The sequence below is a fragment of the Fistularia commersonii genome, chromosome 32 (assembly GCF_037954325.1).
Source record: "Fistularia commersonii isolate RoL2024-O1a breed Wild chromosome 32, RoL_Fcom_v1.0, whole genome shotgun sequence".
In the NCBI taxonomy this organism is placed as follows: domain Eukaryota; kingdom Metazoa; phylum Chordata; class Actinopteri; order Syngnathiformes; family Fistulariidae; genus Fistularia; species Fistularia commersonii.
Genome location: NC_141315.1, coordinates 3280376 through 3307979, shown reverse-complemented (window position 1 = coordinate 3307979; position 27604 = coordinate 3280376). Strand labels below are relative to the sequence as shown.

At 40.1% G+C, this 27604-nt stretch overlaps 2 protein-coding genes across 3 annotated transcripts; one reads left to right on the top strand and one right to left on the bottom strand.

The window, feature by feature from the left end:
- Window positions 1-4754: 4754 nt before the first annotated feature.
- On the bottom strand, window positions 4755-8153 carry LOC147215152 (large ribosomal subunit protein eL19-like). Its single transcript, XM_086139639.1, has 6 exons — window positions 8049-8153; window positions 6035-6141; window positions 5816-5938; window positions 5458-5578; window positions 5245-5355; window positions 4755-4950 (listed from the first exon to the last, which is right to left on the bottom strand). Exons 1-6 carry the CDS (start codon window positions 8051-8053, stop codon window positions 4827-4829), a joined length of 591 nt encoding a protein of 196 aa, XP_085995765.1. The 5' UTR covers window positions 8054-8153; the 3' UTR covers window positions 4755-4826.
- Window positions 8154-8337: 184 nt separating this feature from the next.
- On the top strand, window positions 8338-26417 carry gpam (glycerol-3-phosphate acyltransferase, mitochondrial). 2 transcript variants are annotated; one of them, XM_086139638.1, is made up of 21 exons: window positions 8338-8358; window positions 14245-14380; window positions 14574-14693; window positions 14906-14979; window positions 15730-15843; window positions 16149-16298; window positions 16406-16505; window positions 16646-16782; window positions 17155-17254; window positions 20099-20311; window positions 20499-20612; window positions 20859-20944; window positions 21625-21737; window positions 22796-22866; window positions 23293-23560; window positions 23690-23847; window positions 24509-24586; window positions 24701-24838; window positions 24972-25161; window positions 26014-26072; window positions 26206-26417. In XM_086139638.1, the coding sequence occupies exons 2-21, from the start codon at window positions 14297-14299 to the stop codon at window positions 26320-26322; spliced, it is 2484 nt and encodes an 827-aa protein (XP_085995764.1). In that variant the 5' UTR covers window positions 8338-8358; window positions 14245-14296; the 3' UTR covers window positions 26323-26417. The 2 variants fall into 2 exon arrangements, with proteins under 2 accessions (XP_085995764.1, XP_085995763.1); XM_086139637.1 differs by lacking the exon at window positions 8338-8358 and adding an exon at window positions 8984-9172.
- The last annotated feature ends 1187 nt before the right edge of the window (window positions 26418-27604 follow it).

The window sequence follows — 27604 nt, the reverse complement described above, 5'->3', positions numbered from 1 at the left end:
CTTATTCCTTGGTAAATGGGGCTGATCTGTTTTCCTAAAGATGCTTTGCTTGCTTGCAGCTGAATCTACTGTCTTTTCTCCTTGTCGCAACAAGACAACATATCTGTTTAGACAAATGGAGAGACGAGAAACAGATGAATCAGCGGGATCGGGAGCGTCGGTGATAAATCTTGCTTGCTACGTTCTAAAGTGCAAGCTCTTGAGAAGGAGACGAGAGGCAGAGGCAGAAAAATCCATCCTATAGATATATGGAACACACGGATGTGCAGTATCTGCACAGCATTCTGTGGAATTATAAGATCCTTAGATGACTATGAGACCTCATAATAAAGCTAAACCCATTAAAAAAAGATAAAAGTAGAGCAAATGAACTAGTACCAAACAAGCGTGCACTTTACCAGAAGCAGCAATCGCTTTCTCCTCAGCGAAATCATGAGGTGCCATTAATTCATTCGATGTCTATTCTACTTATCCTGGACTCGGGGTCACGGCAAGGCCCTGGATCGGGCACCGGTCGATCACAGAATCACATTAGGACGTACGACTGTCTACTCATTTAAGAGTCTGCAATGAACCAACTGGATTATTTTTGGAATATGAGAGGAAACCTGTGAGCCGAGGGGAATCCAAGGCAGGCAATGCAAACTCTGTAAAGGAAGGTCCCCTGCAAAAATCAAGCCAGGGATATTCTTGCTGTGAGGCGGAAGCGCAAACCACTGCAACATGAGGTGTGAAATTATTTCTAATAGATAGATAGATAGATTGATAAAATCAGATGCATCAATTACCTTAAAATACAGGAGCCATTGGCCAAACTTGATATTAAACTCACCCCTTCTGACACAAGCAATTGGCCCAGCTGCTTAAATACATTGTATATAATCAGATTTCATCCAGTTGGAAAAAATAATGTATACATGTGCTGCTAGACACAAACTTTTAGCCATTTCTCGTGTTTAGACAAAGGTCATGTACACTATAATGTTAAAAAAAATGTTTTTCACTTGCTTTTTCTGTTCCATCCTCCTCCCTCGCAGACCTCATGATGAGGAAAGATGAGCCGCGCTCGTAATTACTCTGCAATACTAGATTCACTTTACAAATTTCATTTACTTTGCATTCATCATTACCTTCATTAAACATCTCACACTTCTTGCTAAAAGCAAGAAAATTAACTATCATCAGATCGTGGAGTAGAAGACAGACTTATCTAGCCTCTTAGTTATTGATGAATGAGTCATTCTCATTCATTTATTATTTAATGAAGCTTTTAGTTTGCTGCTGTATTGGGCGGTGACTGCAGCTGTTTTCATTCATCTAGTTACCCTATAATCCTTGATAAAACTGCAACAGCACTTTCAACCCCCTAAATGAGATCTATTCCGACACGAATTCAAAGATCTCACTCATCTCAAAGCCAGATCTTCAAATCAGGAATTTACTGTTAATGCAGGGAATCTTTATTGATTAGAATTATTCCTATACATGATGACTGCATGTGGTACTTAAGCCATATCAATAACAGCAAGTTTTAAAAAAACATCACGGTGAATTGCAGTGGTTCTTTTTGCAGGCAAAAGAGCACTAATAAGCAGATATCATGCCCTGCTTGCTTGCTTTAGGACTCATGTCAGTAGAGGTCAGGCAGCACCATGTGATGTCTAAGTGTACACCTGAGGACACGTCATCCTACACCAGGACCAAGACAACAGGAAGAGCATCAGACTAATGTTCTGTAAAGATCATCAGGACAACAAACAACTTAGCATGTGTTCACTGAGGTCCAAACTCATCAGTTACTTGATCTGTTAACAAAGTGTTCATTCCCTGATACCGGGGTTTAAAGGCAACGTTCATCTGTGTCAGAACTGAGATAATTATTGAGGCATAATCAGGATTGAAGTGAATAAATTGAAAAATGCCAATAAAGTTGTCTATAAGTTATATATAAGTCATCAGGATTTCATATTTGATTTTTTTGTTTGAGTGATTTTGTGTCAGGATATGTGTCAGGATATGTTTTCAACTATTTAAATCGTGGAACATAACCCTCGACATCCCAAACTAACATGAGAGAATCCCTTTAGTAGAGATAACAGTTAAATACTGTTTAACAGTACTGTTTAACTGTTTAAGTGCCAGGCTTTTGTTCAGTCCAGGCCAAAACATTCGGGCGTTAACTGTTATATTTACATCACTGTGTGCATAAAAGTCACAAGTGAGGACACAGATTCCCATCACAGAATATAAAATAGACCAATAAACTAGGAAGTGAGGTAGCTCGTTCTGATGTTAGATAATTGTTGTCTCATTCCAAAATAATCTTCCATTAAATATTCTTATCTCAATTGTCTTTTAAGGTCTCCTGAACGCTTAAGGGCAATGCGTTTGTTTTGGCTGGGTTGAAGGCCAACTGTAATAAAGAGCACCGCTTCATTTCAGCTCATATTCCTCTCCTTATCTAATGCCATTAAGTCTCACGCTTCAGGAAATAGGAGTGCCTCCTGGTAATGAAGAAATAGATTAAATGAGCTACGAAATGGCCTCGGCACAAAGCTTGTTTTCTCCTTCAGTAATCCTTGTGACATCTTGGTGTGGATCTCTTATTCCATTTCTATTTATGAATACAGTGCTGATCCATTTGGTAACGATTACATAAATTTCAATTGCGTTTTTAAAGCTCGACATTTCAAGTCGCTGTATCCGAACGGAATCGGTAAACTGAAGTATGCCGTTCGCCTTCAGTCCGGCTGCTTCAGGCCTGCTGTACACAGGTTTTTTTGAAAATGACGCTGCCAACCTCCAAAGCTTAGGTGTGCTATGGCTATAGCATGATGCTGCAAAATCCACAAACACCAGCCATCGCCAAACAGTTAATAAAACAAATTAAAAAATAGGAAGGATGTGCCAGTGAACAATAACAAAGCATGCTATGCAGGAAAAACTGGAGGTTAAAGGCACATGATTTGAATTTCTGAATATAATCTGCTTTGAATAGACTGGAGAAGGAACCCCTGTTTGTAAGTAGACAAGCAGCAGCCTGTCTGTCCTGGTTAATAAACAGATGCAAACACTTCAGTCGCACTTTCTTCAGGGAACATGACAGAAGGAGTCCTTCACCGCTTGCCATGAAGTGAGAATGGAGCATCAGTAGCCCTTCAGTTTGATGGCTGTGGTTGTAAACTGGACTGTGCTCATGCAGAGTTGTGATGCCGAAGCTGAGGATGTTTTAATCAGTCAAGGCTCATCATGAAAAAAAAAATTTATAAATAATAATTTGTCCTTTATCAATCCCTCACGGGGGAATTCCTTCTCCGCATTTAACCCATCATGGATAAACCTTGAGCAGCTGCCATCTGTCAGGGTCAGAGGTTCTCTGTCATGCTCAACAACACTTCAACACGCTGGGAGGAGCCAAAAATCGAACCAGGAATGTTAGGTGCGCCACAACGCCCCAAATTATTTATTACCGTACTTTTTAATCGGTGAAAATGGCCTGCTCTTTCAGATGCATGGCCTCAGGCTTGATAAACCTACACTTATATCTGTTGTTCATGAATTCAAAAGGAAAAGAGGCTGAAATTATCACCCTGTTAAAAATCAATAAATTATGAAACGCAGCTGTAAAACACAAATGGAAAATGAATTACATCGAATTAAATGGTCGCTGCATCGGAATTGTTGAATCGTGAATATTAATTAATCTGGTGATTACAAGTATGGTATCAGGGAATCTCATTTTCTACATTGAGCATGATTAAGCGATTTTGATGTGTGCGTTCTTAGTAAAACATAGCATTGTGACAAAGCTATAGCTTATATCTTCACTTAGCCTTTATTTCTACTATTCATGTCAGAGCAGAATTATAGCCACTGCTGTTCTGACTTTGTGTTGTACTTGAGCTGCATAAGTAACAATTTAATGTTAGTTATTCATAGTTGGTACTAATATCTCTACTTTTCCAATGTAAAATCCCTGATACAAAAAGTTCTGTTTTTTTTTTTTTTTTTTTTACTGAACTCTGTATGGCCCTTGTACAAATATCGTGCCTATATATGTTTAATAAAATCTGTATTTTGGCCATGTGGGGGAAAAAATACTACAATTCTTTTTGCTCCTTACTAAACACAGATTCAAATGGGGACAAATCTTTTCTTTTACCATGTATAGGATGGGACATTTCTGATATTTAACAGACTACAAACTGAATGATTCTTGAAAGTTTTGAAAAAAAAAAAATCTACTAATATTGAGATTACATTCCCTCTTAGGCCAGACGCTGAGCATTTGTTCTTTAATTTGTGCTGCCACCTGCTGGTCTCTTGATGGAAACAAACAAATGCATGGGCCAATTCCTTACCATTTCAGATTCAAGATTTTTGTATCATGTATGTTCTGAAAATTTGGTGATTCAATTTCACAATGCAGTGAAATTCTTACTTTGTATGCTCTCTGCCCACCAGGCAGACAGCAATGAGAATAACTGAATACAAAACAATGCGACAGCATACAATAGTAAGGTAGACAACTTGTGTAGACGTACTAAGAACAGAACAGGTAGTAAGTAGATTATTGCACAGTAATAATTTGAGTAATAAACCGAAACTAATAAGGAAATATGAACTGTTGTAAATCAAGGAGTTTTAAATTGAGTTGTGCATCTAAGGTGCACAGATTACAGAATTTATCTATCAACCTGGATATTGACGCCCTATTAAAGACATGTTTGAAACCAATAACAAAAATCGCAAAATTATTAAAATCAATCCAGTTTATTCACAACAAACCACTGAATCTAAGAGAATATCAAGCTTTATTTGCTTTACTACTGTGTAGCTTCTTCCTCCTTTGACAAGTTCTTGATTATCTCCTCCTTCTTAGCCAGGAGACGCTCCTCTCTTCGTTTGCGTGCCTCCTTTGTCTTTGAGCGGCGAGCTTCAGCCTGGTCACTGAATGGATTGAAGCAAGCAGAAGCAGAAAAAATGTTTTTTGACAATGTAACAGCGAAAACAAATTGAATTAAAACCAAAAAAAACAAAAAATCAATAAAACGCCACACTATGCTTCATAATGGCAAAACAAATATTTCCAAAGAACATTAGCCTGAATCAAATAGTTATCAGATCCTTTAAAATAATTCCTATTTCACTATTTTATGTGACTATGCACAAGAAAGTACATTCTTGAAAACATCAATCCTTAGCTTTGGGTGGCTTCAGGCTGTTATATACAGATGAACTTACGCTAAAAGCTTCTTGCGAGCTTTGTCTGCCTTTAGTTTGTGGATGTGCTCCATCAGAATGCGTTTGTTTTTGAAGACGTTGCCCTTTGCCTTAAGATACAGACTGTGGTACCTGGAAGAAGGGAGATCAGGGGGTGTCATAACATGACGTCTCTACCTAAAGTAGGAATCAAAACCCAGTTTACTCCAAGCCACAGTGCAATTTCAAACTTACATATGCCTGTCAATTTTCTTGGACTCCCTGTAGCGACGAAGAAGACGGCGCAGAATTCGCATGCGACGCATCCATGACAATTTCTCTGGCATACGAGCATTGGCTGTACCCTTTCTCTTACCTGTTGAAAGACAAAAATGGACAACAATATTAAATGTAATGAAAATGGATTAACCAATATTTCATGTTCATATCAAAGGTAGGAAAAACATTGTGAAGATCCAACAAATACATAGCCTAAATATGTCCAAAGGGGATCAGGCTTCTGACTCTAGGATGATCAGTAAGGTCAAATAATTTTAAGGACCACTTGTACTACAGATTAATGATTGATTTATTAATAGTTTTCTTAACCCACCATAACCCGTATGACGTCCCTTGCGACGTGCCAGAGTGTTCTTGCGGCAGCGAGCACGGGAATGGACGGTCACAGGTTTTCTGATGATCAATCCATCCTTCACGAGTTTCCTGATCTGCTGGCCTGCATTATAAAAAGGAGTCCACAAAGAAATGCAATATGGTGCTGAGTCTGAAGTGTATTATACACGACATCAACATAAGGTGAACAAAAACTCACGAGAGTTTGCATTAGCAATCTCATTGGTTTCATTGGGGTCCAGCCACACTTTTTTCTTGCCACAGTGCAAGACACTGGATGCCAAGCGCTTCTGGAGCCTGAGCATGCTAGACAGAAAAAGGAAAGTAGTATATTTATGGGTCAATACCGGCAGAACACTTCCAGAGTAAGGACTTTTAATGTCTAGCAACTCAATATTTTCGAGAAACCTGACTAGGAGCAAGCAATGATCAAAAATTGAACGCTTGCCACCGAATATAGAGGCCAGGGCATTTAATCCCTCGGGTCCTGAAAGTTCCGCTGATAATACAAATTATTTATATCTTGGTCTTACAAAACTAAGGGTTCAGATAAGCCCTACAGAAACACTGAAACATAAAAAGTCATTTTTAACTAAAATGTGTCATGTGCTAATAAACCTAAATTGACATCTTACATCAACTTGTTTTACTTAATTTTCACATCACATTGAAGTGAAACTACCCGCTGTTTCAACTTCAATCCTTGACATATTAATAAACTTCTGTCATACCACAGAACATAAGACCGTTTACAAATCCACAGTTTTAAAGAATGCATATGACCTTCGTCGATGGCATGTAGCCCTTTATCGGCTGGGTGCACGTCTTTCTTGCGGTTTCGCAGGAGGTAGAGTACATACAAGAATAGTATACAATTGATCTGGTGTCACCTGATTCTCGATAGTGACACCGCCCATTATTGGAAAAACCTAATTTGGATTATGTGTTCCAAGGTGATGTTCAAATACCTTAGGTGAATTCCCTGGACATCAAAACAAAATAATATTTTAAATAAATTTGATAAGGACTCGATTGCCAAGCTACAAACTATGTATCTGACTCTACCCATAACCCCCAAGGCAAAAGACACCCACTTCAAAATTCTGAATGACATCTACCCATCTAAAGAATTATTGAAGTTAAGCTTAAATATTGAAGATAATATTCGTACATTATGTGAAGACAACACTGAAACCACAGACCATATATTTTTCTCATGCGAAAAAGTACAAGGCTTTTGGGATAAAACTCAAAAATGGATTAAAGACAAATTTCCATCATCACCAAATTCTTTCTCAAGAGATGATATAACCTTTGGTTTGCTTTTAAGCAACAAAAGAACTCTGTGTCATTATTTTAAGCCTGGCCAAGTTCTCCATACACAAAAACAGAATGCAAAAATGTTCCCCCAATTTTGCATTCTTTATAAACAATTTTGAATTATATAAAAAAAATCCTCAAAACTTATGGAAAAATCCAAAAACCAAAAAATATAAAGTTATAAGACAGATTCCTTTTGAACCACCAAGTAAAATACATATATTCCCCTTGCAATTTATTTATTTCTTTTCTTTCTTCTAGGATTAAACATTTCTCACAAACCTTTAGTCCTATTAACTCGTGCGGTTAAGTGATTGCATTCCAAACGAATGTCTTTAGTCTTCCTCATCCCCGTTATATCACTGACATTCGATTCTACTTTGCCATATGTTTGTGAATATGTATGTCTGTTTAGACTATTTGTGTTCAATATAAGTCTGTATTAAAAAAACACCTTAGGTAAGGGTCAAGTATCTGAGCATATACCTGTATAACAACATTACCTTGAGAGCAAGCTGACACTCTCAGAATGAGATTATTCATCTTATATCACATCTGATATTATAAGTAGTTTGTCAGTTTGATTAGGTGAACTAATTGTTCATTTTTTTAGCTATGACAACTACTCAAAATTCGATATCTGACGATCTGGCCCAGAGAGAAGACACACGGGGTGTGGGTTATCATGTTACAAGTATGCTAACTCCATGCTAGCCTTTGCTACCCAAGATCCGTGGGGCCTAGACGCTTAAAAGGAAAAACAAACGAACGTCATTATCTCTGGAATAACCGAATCCGTTTGTTATTACATTGGGATATAATACCAGCCATGCTGTAAGTGTTTTTTTTTCTCCAGTGGGAAACGAAGTTTTAATGAGTAAAATACGTCTTACCTCATGGCTGAGGGTACCTCGCCGACAACAGAGGAAGTGGATCAGCCGGGTCTGTACCATCAAAGCTGTTTACAGGGGTCCGTACTCGTGTGAGCAAAAGATAACTGTAGCTCCCTGTCAATCTGTGGCCGAGGTTTTACATATTTAACATTAACAGAAATAACCTTTCTCCCTAGATAGAACGTAAATCATATTTTCAAATTTTTGTGAGCTGAATTTACTTTAATCTCTATTATTACACCAGTGGTACGTTCCGGTAAGATGCGTTGACCACTCTGAACACTGGAGGGTTCCCTATCATCACTAACGGGTATGATATGCAAATAGTAGGGGGCTGTGAAATGTCATTTCAATTATGTGAGTGAAATATTCGTATCAAGCCGTTTAGTCTTTCCCAAAAGTGAAGAAATCATTCGACGGAAGACGTATCGGCCCACTACGACCATGGGTATTGTTGATCAGTGACGCATTAAGTACACCTCAAGATGTGCTCAAATCAAGGTGCAAATGTCACGTTAAGGTGCGTCCCATTACTCTCATACCAGTCATACTACTTCGGGCTCGAAAACATAATGGCACAAGATCGACAACCATTTTAATGACTCAAATCATTGAGAGGCGTTGAAACATCATAAAAGTTCCAGGATCGCACCAGAAGACAATTTGTGCGATGCAAAATACACATTTAAATAATGTCATTCAATCGATAACTGAAAGTTTAGTTTTCAAGGTACTGTTACTTGACCTTTAATATTTGGAATCTGCTCGTTTAGTCACTCGATACCGACGTCAGCTGGTGGCGGGGGTCCGATCACGTGGTCTTCGCCACGGCCCAGGACAGCGCAGTCCTCAAGGTGGGCAACACTGCCCCCTAGCGACCACTTGCAGAACTGCACGGCATGCGGTTCAGCTGCCAAAATACAGCTCTTGCCTCCGGACACACATTTGTGTATGTCAGCACTGTGCCGGGTGTCAAATCTAAGGAGAGAGGAGAAAGGACACGAGTTATTAACCAAGACACGGGACTAGGAAGAACCGAGCTTCTTGCTGAAGTTTTTGTTTTTTTCTCGGGGATTTAAGTTTTTTATTTCCCTGATATGATTCAATGTAACACAATGTTGAAGGTAGGTGCTTTGGTCTTTGCGAGCTAGCGCTAGCTAGGTCACCAACGATTCAATCGATGTTGCTAATGCCGCTCCACTATTGTCATGGAAACAGCATACGGCGTGTAAACGTTAGCGGAGAGCAAGTTAGGGACGATTTTGCGACCTGGACGTGGGGTTTATGTCCGAGTTTTCGAGCCGGTACCTCCAACGTTGGACTGACATTGAAGTTTCGGTCGACCCCTTGACAGAAGCAGGGAGGTGTCTTACTCTCGGCCTCTTTAATCACCCCTAAAACATTGTGTTTAAGACCGTTAGACGTAGACGAAGATACAAATGAGACCCAGCCTGCAAGGTGGCGGCATGTCATTGAAGCCCTCCGGTGACTCTTCGTCGCCCCCCCCACGCTGGGGACAGAAAGCTACCGGTGAACCCACTGGGCACCAACTAACACATGCAAATGGGCCCAATAAGCACAAATGTTGCGGTTGATTTCAGGGAAGAGACACCGTCCAGCCAAATATAAAACTCGCAGACGCGGGGCAGTCTGCCTTTTGAGCCATTGTTGTCTGTCCAGCCAGTTATTATCTGCACACCCATCTGTCATGCCGAGACTTCTCCCGTTTGACCTGCTTATTGCAGGCGGCTCGGGTCGTGTGAGACGGATTAAAAGAACGTGGTTGCTTTTATTTATGACCTAGAAACCACCAAGGAAAGGTTTCCAACGTAGCTGTATCAAATTAATTATCACCCCCGGCCCACGACTTTCGTATCTGCTTACAATGATCCGTAGAAGAGGTTCTGAATAATGAAAGACAGCTTCCACCGGTGTGATGGCTCAAAGTTATCTGGGAAGAAATCATACACAAATGGTCTCCGGACAAAGAGACAATATCTTCAAATTGAATATTTGCAATTTCTGCATATCAACTTGGTTTGTCAGATTACATATACATTATTTAAAAATACTGTATCCCAGCATCATGACGTGTTTATAATATTTGAGCAAATTATCACAAAAGAATGACTTACTGTCTCAAAATAATACATACTTTTTTAAAAATGAATTTGAAAAAAATATTTTTTTTGAAGTTATTACACTTTTTGTCTGAATTGCACTTTTTGTAAGTCGCTTTGGATAAAAGCGTGTGCCGAATGACTGTAATGTAATGAAATACATGAAATGAGAGGTTTTATGAAAATGAATGACAGATTTACAATTACATTAGAAACTAATTTGTCCAGACGTTTGCAATGCGCTAAGAACAAATAGACAAGATAAAGACTGGCTCGGTCAAATGTATTAAAGTATTTTGATATTTGTCCTTAAAAACTCATCTCAGTTCCAGCTCGGATCCCTTGCATTCACATATAGTGTTAAGTGTTTCAGAATAAGAGGACATTGCTATTAATCTTTCCTTTCACTGAAAGCAATAGATATCTCGGTATTGTTGATACAACTCATTAACCAATAGGTTGTCGACAAAATGTGATGTTACAGCGTCCTACGCTTGATTAGATTAGATTAGATTCAACTTTTTGGGGTAATACGTCCTATGTTTTATTGCCCTCATTATCCCATTCTTCAGTTTCTTTATTTGGCTTCCAACTGAATCACCCCACACAAGGGGGTGTTTTCTTGGTCAATCACCCTTTAGATGGTTTTCTTGGTCAATGACCTTACTTTCCCCATTCTGTGATTGTATCATCCAGTGGACTCCACAACACAACAGCAGACAGTGGCTCAAGATGACTACATCAACAGCTAAATGTTTATCATTTAGACTTGTGTTAAGAGGCCTGTCTGTCTGCAATCCACTTCAGACTAATTGAACGATGCTGCTGTCTGAAACACATGGTAGCAGAGCTTTTCATTCATAAAAGGACTCACTAACCTATTTCCACTCTAATGAGAGGCACCAGCAGGGGTCTTTTTCTATCAATTATTCTTTGCACTTTGCTTTTGTCTCTACAGGCGATTGGGCACTATGCGCTCTGTATGTCATTGGAAATATAACACAGCAGTTCCTTGTGTAGGTCCTAATATTAGCTAAATCCTGATAATCTTTCGAATGTTTTGGGTATTTGGGATTTCAATAAATTCGTGATACTTTTTGGCCTTTCAAATTCTATGTTCAAAACAGTGCACAGAGATATCCCATTGTACTTTGTTTCCTGTAGTGAGATGTGATAAAACCTGGTTTACCTGCCAATGACCTCACTGCAACAATAGGAAATCAACATCTGGGGTTTTTATTATTTCACACATGCTCGTAATTTTACCTGCTCGCTGAACACCAGATGTTCCATAATTATATTCTGTCAGAATAATAAGTTCCCAGAGGAGATTTGGGTTGAGTTGAAACTATATTCACCATAGCTCCTTGAGGTGCAGATCGTGAAAGAGATCGCATTTAGCACAAAAGCTCCCTCTGCATGAGTCCTTACATGATTCAGTGATGAATATTAAAGAGGTAAAAGAAAAAAGAAAAGCACATAACATGGCCTTAGCTGGTATTTTTACTGACATGAGACATTGAGGAGAAACCCACCTTGATCTCAAATCATGCAGAAATGGTAGCCATCTAGAAACCAGTAAAAGTAAAAACACAAGGCAACCCAATTGTTTGAAATATAATTGAGAAGCAAAGCATAACACTTGATTGTCAAAATGTCAAAGGCGTCGCTTCAAAACATTTTGAACCCAATTGTTTGAAATATAATTGAGAAGCAAAGCATAACACTTGATCGTCAAAATGTCAAAGGCGTCGCTTCAAAACATTTTGATACAGTTCTTTGTTTTTGAATAAGGTTCTCTGAATACAGTCTGCTCATTGTTAGCAGAGTAGTGTGTATAGGTTATGGGAATATTACCTATGGGGATCAATAAAGTTTATCTTATCCTACAAAAAAATGGTAAAGATTGTCTCAACCTTTTGCATGCATGTGTAACTAACTGCAAGTGCCATATGAACTATTTAGGACTGTGACACTGGCAACCTCCGCAATGCCTGCCTCAATTGAGACATATGTATAATTTGTATCCAAAATGGCTTACATTTTATTTTTCAATTCGACCTTTTGCATGTGTAGTTGCTTTCATTAACTTCATAAACCCCTTTTTTTTCTTAATTTCTGCCAGTGTTTCTTGATTATGGTGAGCCAAAGGCAAATTTCCATCTTGGTAGACATTAGAGCTTGGTTCAACCTCCCCCACCCCCATGATCTCTGAAAGGGCTTTTTCATTAAACATGCTGAAACCTTCCCAGGGAGCAATTCTTAATACTGACTGTCCAAGAAAGTAATCTTTTTAGACATTATCACAAAAAAACCCTGCTCTCCTTGGCCCATCATAATTTGAAGGACTGAAGATAAGCATACTAAACCTCATTAGATGTTTTCGAAAATCATCAAAATTGGACTTGTCTCGGGCCCCTGTGTTGTTCCGTGTAGATGGAACCAGGTCTCGGAAAAAAAAAAACAACAAATCTTCAATTTGATGGGCGATATGTGAGTTTTAAAATAATATATTGAACGATAAATCAATAACACTGTCTTATTTGTATGTACAGAATAATTATATAAAATTATATAGCGTCAGATTTTCCATACCCAGCATAATAGCATTGTGACTGAAACTTAACACACAAATAATTTGTGTGTTGTTTCTCTTTATATTTTCTGCAGAGTGGTGTTTCTGTCCAATGAAGATATTCCTTATTCCATCAAATCAGGCACTGTGTATTTACAGCTATACTGTCCTCCCTTGCCTTTTTTTTTTTTACATCACACATATGTTCTGTACCTTCATCCATTGCATTGTTGAAAAAGTAGAGAGCGATACTTAAAATTTAGCCCATCCACAAATCATTTGTTCAGGTTGAACTATATACCACATTAAGTTTAAGTAACTCTGAAAATCATGTTTTCAATCACAACTTAAAAAAATCAAACTCTTGATAACAAAAAATCCCCACCAATGTTGAGTAGGATAAAATTAAAAAAAAATCACATGGTCAAAGGTCATCTTAATTGTTAATTTACTATGTTCTCTGTGAGCAGTTGTGTGATAAAGAGTGTATTCGGCGTATGCTGAAATAAACTAAAGGATTCTTACTGGTGCATGAAGGAAAAACAAGAGATTGAGAAATGTGTCATCTGGTTGTTCCTATCAATCTTTTTGTGTTTCACACTGTTGGATGTGTAACTCAAATGTTTTCTGGTGTGGATTGTCTTAGTTTTTTGAATAACAAAAGAGCAGTCAACTAATTTTGTCTGGTGTGTCCAGGGATGAATGAACCATTACACATACGTTACTCAGAATAATCCTGCCCGACTGGAGCACACAGGTGTTCATTGAACTCTGTCCATAATAGCACAGCAATGCATCACGCGGGAGTGGTTCTCATTCTTTACTAGCTTTAATGGAAAGAATGGGTGAATGAAATGTGGCTGGTAACATCTTGGTTTAGCTCAAAATATTCATGAAGGTTAGAGGCATAGCATCATGCATACATGTGAACTTGACCACCTACATCAGCTTGTTTAGACACATCATCAGATGTGTATGAAACCATTATTTTTCAATATATGTACTGCGCTGTCCTGAGCTGACTAATATCTGTAAGTGCATAACTTCTGGCTTGTATGACAATCAAGTTATCCATCCATCCATCTATTGTCTACCGATTATCCTACTCAGGGTAAAATCAAGTTATTCACATGTTATATAATCTCTTTATTTACATTTAGCTTTATTTATGTCGTTGTCAAACTGTTTGAATATCATTTCAATAATCAATATTAAGCATTCATATTTTGGGCATGTTATGAACCTAAAAAAAGAAAAGTTAGAGCATTTATTTATAGGGTACATTTTACAAACCTTTTTTAATAGCTTGATGTTTTCATTCCAGCCAGGCATCTGAAGTACGGTAATCTGACTTGTGGTGGCCTCTTGCAGTCTTAAATTGTAAATAAGTACATGTCAATAAGCAATATGTGCATAGAATAATAACTCACATTGCCTGGAGTTATAGATGGAGTCAAACCTTTTCTTATTGTAACCTTCTTATACCAATTTGACTTGTCAGCTTGCTACCTAGTGGTGTGTGAGTCGAGGGAGGAGAAGAGACAGGTGAAAATATGGAGTTGTCAGACGGCCTGTTGCTGCAGGTCAACAATGGAGAACAATGGTGTAACCGTTGGAAACACCCCAATGAAGACTCGGTGAGCCACAGACATATATTCATACCTCTTAAAACATTTCCCCGTCTTATCAGATAATTCATTTAAAATCTTTCCATGGACATGTTTTTCACAGATCAGCTGCATTTATATATTTCATTATTTCAGTGCTATGTGACTATGTGCGTGTGTGTGTTATGCGCGCTCACGCGTCTGTGCCTGTGCCCATGTGTAGGACCGCAGCACCAGCCCATCAGTGCTGCGCTGTGTGGCCAGCACATGGAAGGAGGGTTTGCTGAATAGAAAGAGGCCCTTCGTTGGACGTTGCTGTCACTCATGCACACCACAGAGCTGGGTAATGTTACACGACAGATAATCATCCGTAACACCTGTGCATTTACTTGACATTTCTAGGTCACTGTAATTCAAGAATTTGGAAAAAGAGGAGAGAAATGAATATTTCCCTCTCTTTTACCAACAAACTCATTACTATCTAAAAGCCCATTAGAGGAAGTTGTGTTGACTGTCCTGTTTCTTATTTATAATAATTTCAAACTCTTCTTTTAGGAGAAGCTGTTCAACCCTAGTATTCCATCTTTGGGACTTCGCAATGTCATCTATATTAATGAGACTCACACCAGGTACAAACTCCAAGAGAAACATATTCAATTTTTGAAACTACAAAACCGGTTTTCTAATGGTGCCACAGCATCTTTTGACATTTAAATGTTTCTTTATGCTAAACAACAATAGCCAGAGGCGCAACTGCTCTCAAAGTCTTAAAATCAACAATTACAGAGGCGCTGTTCTCCATAACCATTGTTTAATGAATGGCTTTAACTTAAGAGGAATATCCCATGGAACACTGGAAAGGCAGGGAGGTGAATAATTTAGTGTTTGTCAGTAGGACACGAGACGCAAAAATCCGGTGACTGAACTTTGTGAGTAAAACTCAATGGAACTGCAGTTTACCTTTATACAGATATTGCCAACCCAAGAAGGGTTTAAGGCTTTTGTGGTAAATCTCAATATAGTTTATCAAGAAAAACTGGCCAATATACTATAGCTGCATTGTTAGGTTGTGTGTAAAACCTACCAGAAATCTGTTATGACCAAATGTGGTATTGTCTCCTACAGCTATCACCCATTTAACCAATTTACTTTTACTCTTTATTGTTGGTCTGTTTGTCTGATATTTAGATGCGTTTATATTGGTTAAAAGATTTTTAAAGTGAATGCTGCCATGGCGCGAGTGCTGCCATGTTGCAATCCTAATTTTCATTAGGCATATACTGTACTATACTATACTATACTATACTATGTTAAGACAGTTAATTGTGTTATTTTGGTGCTGTTTGATGTCATTTATGTATTTTTGTGTGTTCTTGCAGACAGCGCGGTTGGTTGGCACGCAGGTTGAGTTATGTGCTGTTTGTCATGGAGAGGGATGTTAACAAAGACATGTTCGCCAGGAACGTTGTAGACAACGTACTGAACAACGACAGGTTAGAAGCTCTCAAACTCTTAGGGCCCAACGCCAAAAATAAAAATTGCCAGGTCAAATAGCCACCTCATTTGTATTCTCTTCTAACAGTTTAAGAGAGCACTCTAATGTCAGTGTGTGTGTGTGTGTGTGTGTGTGTGTGTGTGTGTGTGTGTGTGTGTGTGTGTGTGTGTGTGTGTGTGTGTGTGTGTGTGTGTGTGTGTGCGTGTGTGTGTGTGTGTGTGTGCGTGCGTGCGTGCGTGCGTGCGTGCGTGCGTGCGTGCGTGCGTGCGTGTGTGCGTGCGTGTGTGTGTGCGTGTGTTGCAGAGTAGAGAGTGCTATTGTGAAGGTGGCCTCCGAATTCCATAATGCAGAGGTTGAGTCTGGCCAGAAACCCAAGTCTGTCAGTAAAGTAAAGCAGAAAGCCCGTGCCTGCCTCCAGGAGATGGTGGCAAACATTTCACCAGCCTTCATCAGGTACACTTTCCATGAAATCTGCTCATTCATTACGTGACTGAATAACCTCAAAACCCATTAGTATATTTTCTGGTATTCCAACCCTCTTTTGTCTGTTTTCTTTTCAGGCTGACAGGTTGGGTTCTCCTTAGGCTCTTTAATGGCTTCTTCTGGAGCATCCAGATCCACAAGGGTCAGCTCGAAATGGTCAAGAAAGCTGCTACAGAGGTCTAGCGCACAAGCAGATTCGCATTCACACACACACACACACACACCACAAATTTACAACTACTGATAATATTCACCCTCAGACATTAAAAAAAGTTTGTCATCTGCCACTTTCAAATCACCTGTCTTATGTTTTGCAGCAAAATGTGCCCATGGTCTTTCTCCCTGTTCACAAATCCCACATCGATTACCTTCTCATCACGCTGATCCTGTTCTGTCACAACATCAAAGCACCTCACATTGCTGCCGGAAACAACCTCAGTATCCCTATCCTTAGGTAAATGCCTTGCAAAGCCTCACATCAAGTTTGATCTGGCAATTAAGTCTGTTTTTTTACAAAAGTGACTGTGATATCAAAAGAAAGGAATTCATTGCAAAGACATCAGAAAGGGATGAAAGCTACACCAAATCATTCTGCCAGTACAAGCACTGATCTTATAACGACAATGGAAAAATCAGTTGCCCAGCAACTCACTAACAACAGGTCTGAACTAGTTTATAATTTTCATTTCAGTTTGTGGACTACCGGTAAATTGACACATTTTAGAAAAAGCACCAAACATACCAGTCTTACCAGTTATCATACAACATGTGTAATCCCTGATGGTTGGTGTGAAAAGCCAAAAAGTATACTTTTGCTTCATTTCAGCACCCTAATCCGTAAACTGGGAGGATTCTTCATACGGCGAAAAATGGAAGAGACAGGGGATGGGAAGAAAGACGTTTTATACAGATCGCTCTTACATGCAGTGAGTTTTAATCATCTGTTTAAACTGCCCTTTTTGTTTTAGTCAGTCTTGCACTGACACAACTCGATTGTAACATTTCTCAACAAGCGTCTTTTAGATGTGCCACTTGAATAGCCTCAGAATTCAATACAGAATCAATTATGTTCGACTAAATTTTCCATACTTACATATTAATGTTAAATATTTATGATGTATGTTGTCACATTTTTTGCCTTATCGCCCTGCTTCTGTTGCACAATTATTTTCTACCTCGGGATCATCAAAGTATGTCTATTCTAGTCATATTCATCTGACACAGATTATACAGTAGGAAACAATCAAATATCAGCTATCAATATTTTGCCCAGACACAGGTCACTGGGGTCCCCCAGGAGCCAGGCCTGGGGGACGGGGCTCAGTTGCAAGCACCTGGTGGCCGGGCCTTCACCCATGGGGCTTGGCCAGCCACAAGCCGAAGGATTGACACGGGTCCCTCTTCCCCTGGGCTCCCTCCGCCATCAGGTGGGGAGGACAGGTTCTGACTGGGTCCTTCTTCCCTTGGGGTCATCCCCCTTGGCCCATGGGAAGGGCAGTGTGAGCCAGGCAGTGGCCAGAGTGGGGGACCTTGGTAGTCAGATACTCAGCTGAAGGTGTCTCTTGGGACATTGAATTTCACCCCTCTGGCGGGGACGGAGCCCAAGCTGGTGCGCGAGGCTGAGACTAGATATAGTCAGACTTACCTCAACGCACAGCGTGGGGTCTAGAACCAGGCCTCTTGAGAGGGGCTGGATTCTTTTTACTCTTGAGTCGCCGCTGGTGAGAGGCGCTGGGCAGGTGCAGGCATATTGATTGCCTCCTCCCCCTGGTGCCTGTACATTGGGGCTCAACCTGGTGGAGGAGAGGTTGGCCCCTCTCAGCCATCAGGTGGGGGGACAGGTCCTGACTGTTTCTTGTAGCTATGTACCCCACAACAGTTCAGTTTACCCACCCTTCTGCGGGATGCCGTCAAACTGAAGACCTTTTGGCCTGTGGGGCTCTTTAGGCATGTGACAGGTACCGGCAGGCCAAGTGGCATGCGGCTTCGGTGGTTGCTGAGGCGAAAACTTGGGCATGGGAGGGGTTCGGGGTAACCATCAAGAATGACTCCTGGTGGGCATCAAAGAGATTTTGGTCCATCATCCGGCGACTCAGGAGGGGGAAGCAGTGCTCCTTCAACACTGGGACAACAGTGATAGCCGGGTGCTGCTGACCTCAACTTGAAACATTGTAGACCAGTGGCAGGAATACTTATGAGACCTCAACCCCGTTGAAATGCCTTCCAGTGAGGAAGCAGAGCCGGGGGGACTCTGGAGCAGACAGACCTATTTCTAGGGCTGAAGTTGCTGAAGCACTCAAAAAGCTCCTCAGTAGTAGGGCCCCAGGGGTGGATGAGGTCAGCCCTGGGTTCCTCAAGGCTCTGGATGTTATAGGGCTGTTCTGGCTGACACACCTCTGCCATATTTCCTGGATGTCGGGGACAGTGCCACTGGACTGGCAGACTGGGTGGTGATCCCCCTTTTTAAAAAAGGGGGATTGGAGGGTGTGCTCCAACTACAGGGGGATCACACTCCTTAGCCTCCCCGGTAAGGTCTATTTAGCAGTGCTGGAGAAGAGGGTCCGCCAGGTCATTGAACCTCAGATCCAGGAGGACCAGTGGGGTTTTCGTCCTGGCCGTGGAACAGTGGACCAGCTCTATACCTTTGGCAGGGTCTTCGAGGGGGCATGGGAGTTTGTCCAATGAGTTTACATGTGTTTTGTGGATCTGGAGAGGGCATTCGACCAAGTTCATTGGGCAATCCTGTGCGGGATGCTCCGGGAGTATGGGGCACAGAACCCGGTTACATGGGCTGTTTGGTCCCTGTATGATCGGTGTTGGAGCTTGGTCTGGTTTGCCAGTTGTAAGTCGGGTCCGTTTCTGGTGAGAGTTGGACTCCACGTTGGACTGCAATTGTTTCAGTACCAGCAAGTTTGGATACAACTACTAGCAGTCCCCAGGATGGATTGGTGTGGCTTCTTCTGCCAATAAAACTGAAAATGAGCATCGCTGTATACTACTTATGTCATGTCTATGAGGGTTGACGACTGAAAAATAGCAAAGCAGCTTGGATTGCATTGAGGGCATTCGGCTGTCTGAGTTAAAAATATCTATAAATAATGTTTTTGTGTGAGTGGAAGGGATCAGAATGGAAAAACAGCAGACCGGGTTGTACATTGTTGAACGAGATGAGAACTAAATTTGGCACCACAGGATAAGTGTAATCAGATAAAGACGGGAGCAGTAGGTGTAAGTTATTTGGCCCACATTTTATGCTGTTGTATGTCGGTCATTTTGACAGATGTCATAAAAGACAAATTAAGCTTATTGTTTGTGTCTCTTGGAAATGTAATTTCCCAGTAGAGGCAGCAACAATATAAACAAAGCTACCCACTGCTTTAATTGCTACTCGTCTTGTGCGAGCTGAACTTTAATGCCTCTGCTTTTTGTAAGCTCTTTCTGAATGCCAGAGCTCAGGGTCTATTTCAAGACAAAGCATCTTTTCTGCAAAGCCTCTAGATAGCGAGAGGCGACTATATCCACACTCACAAGGAGAAAGTCACACAACAGCTGCCTTGGAACATGCCTACATTCCTGTAGTTATTGATTTTTTTTGTTTTGTTTTTGTTTTTGTTTTTGTTTTTGTTTTTTGAGAAGGGTCACTTCTCATTTTACTTAATTTGAATAGAAATCAAATGCTAGATTTGTAAAGTAGGTATATCAATGCACGCCTATACATACACCTTGTTTTGCATAACTTTAAAACATCTATTTTGTCAAACTTTCTCCAGTACACGGAGGAGTTGTTACGTCAGGAACAGTTTTTGGAAGTATATCTTGAGGGCACCCGCTCCCGCAGTGGTAAGCCATCTCCAGCACGCGCAGGAATGCTGTCCATTGTTGTGGACACACTGTGCACTGGTTCCATCCCTGATGTTCTTGTGGTGCCAGTTGGCATCTCGTACGACCGGATTATCGAGGGCAACTACAACAGTGAACAGTTGGTGAGAACTGACATGATGTCTTTTGATTCTTTTTGCTTTAGGAAATCATATCAGACTATGAATAATTATAGATAATAACTCATGACTTTCTCAGGTTATTGATTGTTAGTTAGAGGGTTAGGTAATAAGAAGATATTTCGTCATGGTGTGAATAGAGATTTGTAACTGATGTCTTCAAACCTACCAGGGCAAGCCAAAGAAGAACGAGAGTTTGTGGGGAATTGCCTGTGGAGTGTTCAGGATGCTCAGAAAGAACTATGGTTGTGTTCGTGTTGACTTCAACCAACCCTTTTCTCTAAAGGTGAAAGATCGCAGATTGACACTTTAACGTATAGAACTTGTCTTGAAAGCCAAAATGATAAGCACTGTACCATAAAAATTAATGGGACATTCTTCTTTAGACGTTATCAAAAACACGGAAACTTTTATATCTATTAATAAAAGGCATTAGATAAAAAAAAAATGAATGTATCTTTTTAAAACTTTTGAAGCCATCATCAGTTTGGCTATCTGACTTTTTAATGAGCCGGATTTATGCTGAACACAGGAGTACTTGGATACACAGAGAAGTCGCCATGTTCCTCAACCAGTGTCCCTGGAACACACTTTGATGCCTACAATTATTTCTGCACAGTAAGTGCACACACTTGTCTTCTCCCACTCTACTAAGCACAAATCACCAATTCCCTATCACATATGACACCATGAACCCCGGAGTTCAGACAACAACGCAGGAGAGTGTTGAGTTTTGTGTCAACATCAGAAGGGGTAATTACAGTTCATTATGCTTATTTTCTAATAAACATGAAAGATTAATTCAGTACTTGAATGCTCTGGATTTTCTGAGTAGTGTTCCTGTCACTATGCTGAACCAGTATCATATGGTGTCCTGAATATAATTTAGTTGGCAGTCCTAAATTCTACAGTGTCTGCACCATAAACTGAAAAATACAAGGAAAGATTACAAATAGGCCCAGCCTTTTAGGAGAAATATGAAGGAGAAACTAAGAATAAATTTATTCCTTTATATTCACTTCTTAAGACCGTGTGGCTTTCCCCTGTTTTATTGACTTGTGTACAGTTTTGCAATTTTCACTATATATTTTCTGCAACACACAGCAGAACAAAAGGCTGAAAAGTATAGCATCTTGACATAACAAAGCTAAAGATTGAAAATTATCTGATTTCCTTAAAGATATCAGCATCAACTTCAATCGAGACCGATTGAGATCTGGTTCTTTACAGCGTCAGCTGTAGTGGCAGAACATTTGTCCTACGGTGTGGTCCAACTGGTTTGATATTTATTCTTGCAGGCCTGACATTCAGCTGATTGATGGCCGAGAGGACGGGGAGCCTAACAGAGAGCTACCTGAAGATATCTTTAGACGACAGCTCATTAACAACCTGGCCAAACACATTCTCTACAGTAAGAGTCAGACTTTCGCTCTTTTGCTTATTACTGAAAGGTGTACTATGACACTTTTGCCTCCGGAAACTCTTTCATTTTGTGGCATTTAGTGAAAGTAAAATGGCTCACTGATGTTTTTCGAAAACAGAAAAATTAAATTAACATCAGATAAGTGAATCCTCATCACTATCCCATCCCTTTCCTAATGATTGCGCAAGATAAAAATTGCCTTTTTTATACTATTCATTCATTCATTAATACATTGAAAAAAATGTCAGAGCACATGGTTGCTGCTTTGTGAAGCACCTGATTGTCTTGTTCAAACACAACAGTTTCTCTTTTCATCCTGGGTTAGAGGTTCATCTGCTTGCCGGAGCAAAGGTTGGACTCATGAAACCCTATCCATCATACTGTCCCCATTAATTGAAATCCAACACAACACAGCATCAGTCCATCCGCTTCACATCACTCAGGGCTTTTTGCCCCAGGGTAGCACAGCACAAACCGGTTCTCCCCAGCTCATTCAGCTGCATTTTCCTACGCAAGGTCATTTTTTTTTACTCTCATCCAATCCCGAAGCCTCCAGCTGCATGGCATGTTGTTTTCAGCCAATCGGGTGAAGGGGAGGATAGAGAAGCCAAAGAGGGATGGAATGCAGTACCAAGCTCACTAAAGCTTTATTTCCCTGAAATTGAACTGTGCTTAAGATGACCAATAGTAACCCTAATCCTGAGACAAGTGCAAATAATGGGGGGCGCACTTGTCAATGCACACACACACAAACGCAAATATGCGCAGACAGAAACACTTGCGTGTGACATTGTCATTTGTTCAATTACCATCTGTACACTCATCTCGTTGAGATTTTTTTTAAATATGTTTTTCAAATTTTATTTTAGCTTCTTTTTTTTCATGTTAAGGCAACAAACTGACCACCTGAGGCAATATTAAGATAGTTCATTTGCTGTGGGTGCTGTTATTATTTCGAAACACATTATAAATCATCGCCATTTTGACTGGTGTCTCGTGCTCAAAATATCCTTTATTCAAAGTGTGCTTTGTTTCTTTCCTCACAGCGGCTAATAAGTCATCAGCAATTATGTCTACCCACATTGTTGCCTGTCTGCTCCTGTACAGACACAGACAGGTAAATGTCTTAATTGTCATTGCAACCATGTATTCTGATGTTCCTCATCTTTCCTTTTTCTCTCTTCATTTGCCCTTATTTCCATTCAGTTTTATCTCCTCTATCCTTCATTTTTGTCCTCGTAACCTTTCCTGTCCCTACCTACATTGCATTTTACTCAAGCGAAGGTTATTCAAATGTCACATAATGAACAAAGCTCTATACTAAGGATCATGTTCTTCCCAAATCAGCACTCAGCAGCACCTTTGCACAGTAGTGGTGGGCATCTGCCCTCCACAGGAGCATCAGTGCAATTGTATAACGGCACATTTCACTGAAATAGCCTCTGCCTTGCACCAGAACATGGTGAAAAAATGTAAGGTTACATCTTTTTTTGCTTTGTGCATGCAATGTTTTTCAGCTTGTATTTCCACCCCTGTTCTGCAGGGAGTGGTCCTGTCCAAGCTGGTGGAAGACTTCTTCAACATGAAGGAGGAGATTCTGTCCCGGGACTTTGACCTGGGCTTTTCAGGAAATTCTGAGGATGTGGTCATGCGAGCCCTTCACCTGCTCGAGAACTGTGTCACTGTAACCAGCAGTGCAAATCAGAATGGAGAGTTCACAATTGCACCCAGCCAAACTGTGCCAGCACTATTCGAACTGAACTTCTACAGCAATGGCCTTTTCCATGTGTTCATTCCTGATGCAATAATTGGTATGTTTGACATGTGCTGATTTTACCTGCTACAGATGAGCTGCATCTAATAGTTTTGATTTTGATCATAGAAATCTGCCAATTTGCAGCCGTTTCGACCCTTAAATGCCTCTCATTATTTGTGTACAGCCTGCAGTGTCCTGTCACTGCAACGCGATTTAGTAGTGGATACAGACTCCGAACAGATACCCGGCGGTCTGAGTTGCTTGCCTCTCAGTCAGGAAAGACTCATCCGCAAAGCTGCTGGACTTTCTCACTTCCTTATTAATGAGGTGGCCGTGGCATCAGTAAGTACTTCCTAATTTTTAATTGTCCTGCAGTTTTCACTGAGAGGGCTAAAAAGACCCGGGTGTCTTTGGGGAACTTAAATTCTATCTCAATGTCCTCAAATTTACATGGCAGATCAGTGGTGCAAATGTTAGAAAAATAGGAACATGCATCATTTTAAGGCTCTTGGAAAAAGCAGGGTCGGAGATTCTGGCAATTACACACCCACGTAAGAAAGGCAAACTGACAACATAGGTCTACTCTTCATCACAATTATAAAACAGTTGGTGAAATGCACATCAATGCAACAGTAGAAAACCTGTGTTTGCTTTAGAGGCTTTAGAAAAATAAAAGAAATGTATGAAGAGGGTCAGGAAAGAAGATGAGGGTTGGTCAGCAACAGCAGAAGCAGCAGTGAAAAAAGTGAGGGCACAGATGGAGGACAGGAAGGGAAATGAGATTTGAAAACCTGTAGTGGAAGCAGGTAAAGAGGAAGACAAGATAAGGCAAGACACTGTAATAATGTCTTTATGTATAGAATTCTCTTACTATATTAAAGTGGCTGAATCTGTTTCTCTCAAGGTACTTTGATCTAGTCCAAGAAGAGGAAAATTAAAAATATTTAAAGCATTAAATCCAGTGATGTGTTTTTTATGTTTTGTTTATTTGTTTTTCCTGCAGCCCTGTCAAACTATCTACCAGGTTTTCCATGACGCAGTCACCCGGCTGATGCAGTATGGAATTCTATACGTGGCAGAGGTCAGATATCTTTATAAAAAGCTTTGGGCATACATTTCAAGTAAAGTGGAATATTTTTTTGTCTCTTTGCCTCAGATGGAATACAATGTCAGTGTGCGTCTTTCTTTGTGGCAGGAGGACCAGGAGGATCTGAGTCCAAGCCCCACTGAAGAACCCTGGCCTAAAAGGTACCCTGAGCCCCTCTCCTGGAGGAGTGATGAGGAGGATGAGGACAGTGACTTCGGAGAGGAGCAGAGAGATCGCTACCTAAAGGTCTGCTGAAGTCATAATCCCTACCTCTCCGTTTTTACATCAATGTCACATTGCACCAAGTGACATTAAAAACCACAATGATTTATATTGGATAGGGAATTAAAATATATCAACACCTTTATTGTCCCTCCAGGTGAGCTTTTCAGCTGAACACCTGGAGTTCTTTGTCTTCCTTCAGCGACTGCTTAGCCCGGTACTGGAGGCCTACAGCGGGGCAGCGATTTTTGTCCACAGTTTGAGTCAGCCCATGGTTGAGGCAGACTACACCCAGAAGCTCTTCAGATATCTGCTCACCCGCACGGAGAGGGGGATGGCTGCTTTTGGTAATACAGCTGTATCTCTCCACGTACAATACACTCTTAGAGATTTCATCACCTCAACTTACTTCCCTCGTAATGAATAATGCAGTTACACTATAACAAAAGTCTACTTAAAAGGGTCAGACTTTTTTTTTTAACTATATTTGCACTTGGAACCCATCATTACATCACATATTAGATAATTTATTTTGAGACAGTGACATAAATTTGTCCTACAACAGTAACTATTCCAAGCAGGTGATAATCTAAAGATTAAATTTCCCATGTGTAGGATCTCGTGACATGCTGCTATCTGTTTTGAAATTGCTGCAGCTCTTCTCTGAAGATAAAATATACAGTTTTCAAACATTTCATAGCATATTAATGACATAAACAAATATTAAAATGATCATCAAACTATGATTACTGAAATACAGTCAGGGGAGAATTTGTTTTTGAAACTACATGATCGAAATGACCATATAGGAAAGGTTCAGGATGAACTAGTTGATCTCTTGTGGTGACCCTTATCACATCAACCCTAATCAGTATCCTGTTTGCTCAGTGACATAGTCTCCATGACGATGAACCATTAAACCCATCGCAAATGTCTCTAGACTGATTAGAGAGGACACACGACAAATCATTTTCAAATTTAATTAATAGAAAACCAATAACTAATGGAGGAAATGATCCCATGGGCTACTTTACATGGGGAGATTCTCCCTCTGTAAATATAAAGAACTCATTTTTAAAGTAACAAATATAAAATGAATCTCGGCTTCAGGCGATTCCCATCTTTTACTAACACAATACATTGTTTAACATTTTCCTGAAAGATAAACTTTGAAAACTCGTTTTCGTCTTATTTTTCAGGCGAAAGTGCAACACACTATCTTGTCAAAAACACAGTGAGGACTTTCAAAGACCTGGGGGTAAGATGTGCTCTGCCTTGTTCTTACAGCCAGATTGACAGGAAAACTAATAACACAATATGTAAATTGCAAAATGTGAAAATAATCTCCCAGCTAAATCCGTGATATTTCTCTTTCTGTGTATTTTTTTAAGGTCCTGAGGGAGCGAAGAGAAGGCCGGGTGACAACTCTGGAGCTGAGCAGCACTTTTCTACCTCAGGCCAACAGGAATAAGCTCCTGCAGTACATTTTAGGTTTTACCCTGCTGTGACGTGCACCTTAGCCCAGGCTCCTTTCAGTAAAGGGCTTCTGCTGGTTACTTGTAAACAATCCCAGGTGCTACTCTGTGGAAAGCTTTACCAGAAAGTGCCTTTATATAAAAGCCCATATTAGCTGTTATCTGGAAGAGACTTGAAGTCGGTCTTCCGAACATTTCAGTTGTTGTCTGTGACGCCCCGTTTTAAAACGCGGGAAGTCCTTTGAAGAGGTACCTTGAAGAAATGAGCTTGGTCAGAGAAGTCATCAAGTTTTAAAGTTAATCCTAATTTTATGCCGTCAGATAATATTACAAAAAGCAATGTAAACAAATCAAACTGCCTTTTTCACATTTGAATAACCAAGTTGAAAATCTATTGAACTTATGCTAAAACACAATCAGAAGCCCACACACAATGCTTTTGGACATATTCTCTGCACCTCACAATAACACAGTGGGAAATAAGGTAAACAGTTAGAAGAAAGATGGCCCTGTACATAGACCCTTTGATTTCATCCACCTATTCATAGATCATGATATTCAAAGTGTGCACTGTGATGTATTTATCCCACAAAGTGGGAGCACCATCAGTTAGAAATTAATGCTGATTCCTGAGGGGGATACACCGTCCCTGTATACATATCCGAAATCTCATGTTCTAATATAACTGTCTAACCCTAATCCTTCATTGAAGTAGTAAGTTAGATTGAGTGGTTATTTCTTTTACATATGTAATAATAAGCAGCTAAAAGAATGAATGCAGAAATCCCTACATGATAATACTGACTCTACCTGTTGAAGGATATCAATGAAGCAAAGGTGCTTCCAAGCCACTTTTTTATTCAAGTGCATTTAGTTTAACTTTTTATTCACAGCTTTTGACGATGCTTTTCTTTCTGCATCAAGTGCGATACTTTCACTTCTTGATGGTAGTTACATGGCAGGGAGATAGAAACAAATAGTAGAGTTGCTTGAGGTCAAATGAAACTGAGGGAAAGCAGATATGTGGTACAAAGAGTGTTTTCTCCTATTTTATAAACCTGTCTGCTGCAGCAGACGGAGGTTTATAGTGAGGTAGAAGTACACAGTACATGTCTACAGCTTAATTGTAAAGTCTTCAAAATTTTGTTTAGAACTAAATAGTGTTTATTTTTCCTTCCCTTGGGATGTTTCCTTAAGGAGACCAACAAAGTCTGTACAAATATTTTTTTTTTGTAACTGTGAACAGGTTTCATACTGTATCCCAAACTGCAAGTGTCAAAATAATTGTAGTTTAAAGTTTTTCACTTGTTAAGCA

Excerpts from the sequence above, each read along its gene's own strand:
- LOC147215152 (XM_086139639.1), bottom strand. Across the intron at positions 5,939-6,034 it reads GATTGCTAATGCAAACTCTC|GCCAGCAGATCAGGAAACTC; the intron begins GTGAGTTTTTGT and ends TTTATAATGCAG. Across the intron at positions 5,356-5,457 it reads AAGAAAATTGACAGGCATAT|GTACCACAGTCTGTATCTTA; the intron begins GTAAGTTTGAAA and ends CCCTTCTTCCAG.
- gpam (XM_086139638.1), top strand. The coding sequence starts at position 14,297 with ATGGAGTTGTCAGACGGCCTGTTGCTGCAGGTCAACAATGGAGAACAA. Across the intron at positions 14,694-14,905 it reads CATGCACACCACAGAGCTGG|GAGAAGCTGTTCAACCCTAG; the intron begins GTAATGTTACAC and ends CTCTTCTTTTAG. Across the intron at positions 20,312-20,498 it reads ACTACAACAGTGAACAGTTG|GGCAAGCCAAAGAAGAACGA; the intron begins GTGAGAACTGAC and ends CAAACCTACCAG.